Source organism: Mesitornis unicolor, unplaced genomic scaffold, assembly GCF_000695765.1.
Source record: "Mesitornis unicolor isolate BGI_N332 unplaced genomic scaffold, ASM69576v1 scaffold12075, whole genome shotgun sequence".
Classification (NCBI taxonomy): Eukaryota; Metazoa; Chordata; class Aves; order Mesitornithiformes; family Mesitornithidae; genus Mesitornis; species Mesitornis unicolor.
The window spans coordinates 79,663-82,258 of NW_010183656.1; the positions used below are offsets into that span (position 1 = coordinate 79,663).

The following is a 2,596-nucleotide window of genomic DNA, read 5'->3' on the forward strand; positions in this document are numbered from 1 at the left end:
GTGGCGGCGGGTCCCCGCCGCCGCGGCGAAGGGGAGGGCGTCCGCCGGCGGAGCCTCCTCGGCGGGCACGCTGTCGTCCATGCTCCCTGGAGAGACCCAGTAGTAGTCCCCGTACCTGACCGTGCCCGGGTAGGGCAAGTAGGGCGGCATGGCCAGATGGGCACTCATGACCGAGACCCCCAGCCCCAAGCAGACAGCGAGCAGAGATTGTGGTGAAGGCTGCGGGCAGGTACCCCATTAGGGGAAGATGGGAAGGGGGGGGTTGCTTTATGTCCTCCCCAGCCTGGCCTTGGCAAGAAGGGATTGTCACGGCCATTGTCATGTTAAAAAGTCAGTTGATTAGAGGGGAGGGGCTTTGGGGGGGGGAATATTCAGAGAGTGGGGGAGGGCTGGGACACCAGGCCTCGCTTCCCAACTTGGCTCCCAGGTGCCGTGGTGGAGGCCAACCCGTGGCTGCCAGCGCACCACTCCCTGCTGTGGGGGGGACCCCTGTTTCCCCCTCGGGGCCAGAAGGCCCGAGCAGAGCCGCCCGGTGAGTCGGACAGGGCTTAGCAGACACCATCCACCCCCCATTTAACACTCTTTTCTCCCCATCTCCGCCTCCTCACCCGTCCCCACCCAAAAGCAAAGAATGGAGGGGACCCCGGTGCCTGCTCCGGGGCATGCGGAGACGCTGCGTGTCTGCATTACAGATCGCAACCATCACGGCAAACAGATAAGCCCCTACCCCAAGTGAATACAGACTGGGGGTGGCACTTCGTAGCAGTGGCTGTATTTCAGGAAAGGGGGCTCAAAGAGAGCCAGGCTGATTCTGCAGCTGAGACAGGCAGGCCTGTCTGCAGGAGCACAGAGTTTCACCTTTTTCAAGCTTCCTGACACTTTAAAAAAAAATTCCTTTTAAAAGAAATGGTAGCTTAAAAAAACCCAAGGTTTATTTTCGCTGTGCACCAGAGAGAGGTGAGAATCCCACAGCCAGATCCCAAAGAAAGTGAGAGCAGTGCAACTACAAGAATATTAAAAATCTTAAGGATTTGAAGCCAGGGTCTACAGTCTATCTGTGGAAGCTAAACTCATCCCTCTCCCCCCACCCCTCACTATTACTGTTTCCTTTAAGGAAACAAAGCTTATTGGGAGGATCTCACAGCCTGGGAGTTACAAAACCTGGAAAACCACCTGGAATAAGTACAGATGAGGGCATGTGACACATTAAGCAAATTTCCCCACCTCCTCCGGTGCAAGGAAACAGGGCACAGGCACCTACCTCTGTACAAAGGCAGGGGAGCAGCTACCAACCTGTTGCACTGTCAAAAATCTTGTGGAGGCAACAAAGAGGGGCCTCCTTTGACTTCCATATATCTCCTCCTCCCCTCTTGAGTCATCATGAGAAACGAGCCCCAGCTGGTGCTCCAGACCCCCTGCCCCTGGGTAACGCTGCTCCCCCAGAAAGGAGATGGCCTTCTCAGACCCACCTTTGATCACCTCATTAACGCTGCCCTGGCTTCTTGGTTAGGATCCAGGCAGGATCCAGGCAGGGAGATGATGAGGAATGTGGGGGAAAGTGATTATAATTGAGCAAGAGGGACGAAATGCAGAGCTGAGACAGAAGTCACCCTGTGATTTTCGTCCAGATGGCTTGACTACTGCTGTCAGTCCCACTGATCATAGAATGGTTATGGTTGGAGAAGACCCTTAATGTAATCAGGTCCAACCGTTATTTAACCCTACCATGCCCACTTCTAAACCATGTCCCTGAGTGCCATATTTAGAGAGCTTTTAAATAACATCCAAGGATGGTGATTCAACCACTTCCCTGGGCAGACTGTGTCAGTCTTTGATAACCCACAGAAAGGGATTCCCCCATGGATATGAAGGTGGGGCCGAGGGCCACTGGTCCCTGTGGTCCCCCATGGACAGAGCTGCCCTGGGACACATGTGCTCCGTGTGGGAACTCTCCGAGTTCCCCAAAACCACCCTGGTGCAAAGACAGAGAAAAACACAGGGTGGATGTGTGTGTGTGTGTGTGTACATGAAGCCCTTGCGTTTGGTGATCTTTCAGCGGTAACACCTTAAGAGGTGCCCCGTGTCTGCCTCTATACCAGGCTAAATGATTTTCTGTACTGATGCAGTACTATGGTGAAGGACACTCGGCTGGAAATCCTGCTGCCTAGCTCCAGGAGGCACTGCCGCCCCCCCCTGCCTGCAGCCTCCTAGTCATCGGAGGGGACACGGCTTGTGGGGGATATCCTCGGCAGAGGGATTAGCATTTTACAGCTGGAGTAACACCGCCTCCGCCAGCAAATTGTCCCTCGAGGAACTGGGGGCTGGGAGGTGTGTTTGGAAACGCAGCAGAACTGCTAGTTGGCATTTTTGTTTATAGATCAGTTTTGATGCATAGATCAGACTTCCTCCCAAAGAGTAGTGTACTGTTAAGCAGTAGTGTGCATGGAACTGGTTTCATTTCCCTTCTCCTTCTTCTTTTTCTGTCTCCTTTCATATTTTGATCTTCTCATCCCATTTGTCTTCTGTTCCCTTTGTTTTGATGCTTTAACCACCAAATCTCTTTTCCGTATATCCCCTTTCCCATAATTTGCTCTCT

At 53.4% G+C, this 2,596-nt stretch overlaps 1 protein-coding gene across 1 annotated transcript in view; it reads right to left on the minus strand.

The window, feature by feature from the left end:
* The window catches only part of LOC104540423 (homeobox protein NANOG-like), a 2,520-nt gene extending 2,352 nt beyond the window's left edge, over nt 1–168 (minus strand). The window contains exon 1 of the mRNA XM_010184230.1: nt 9–168. Coding sequence (XP_010182532.1) covers nt 9–168 — 160 coding nt within the window. The remainder of the gene's footprint in view (nt 1–8) is intronic.
* Nucleotides 169–2,596: the final 2,428 nt, after the last annotated feature.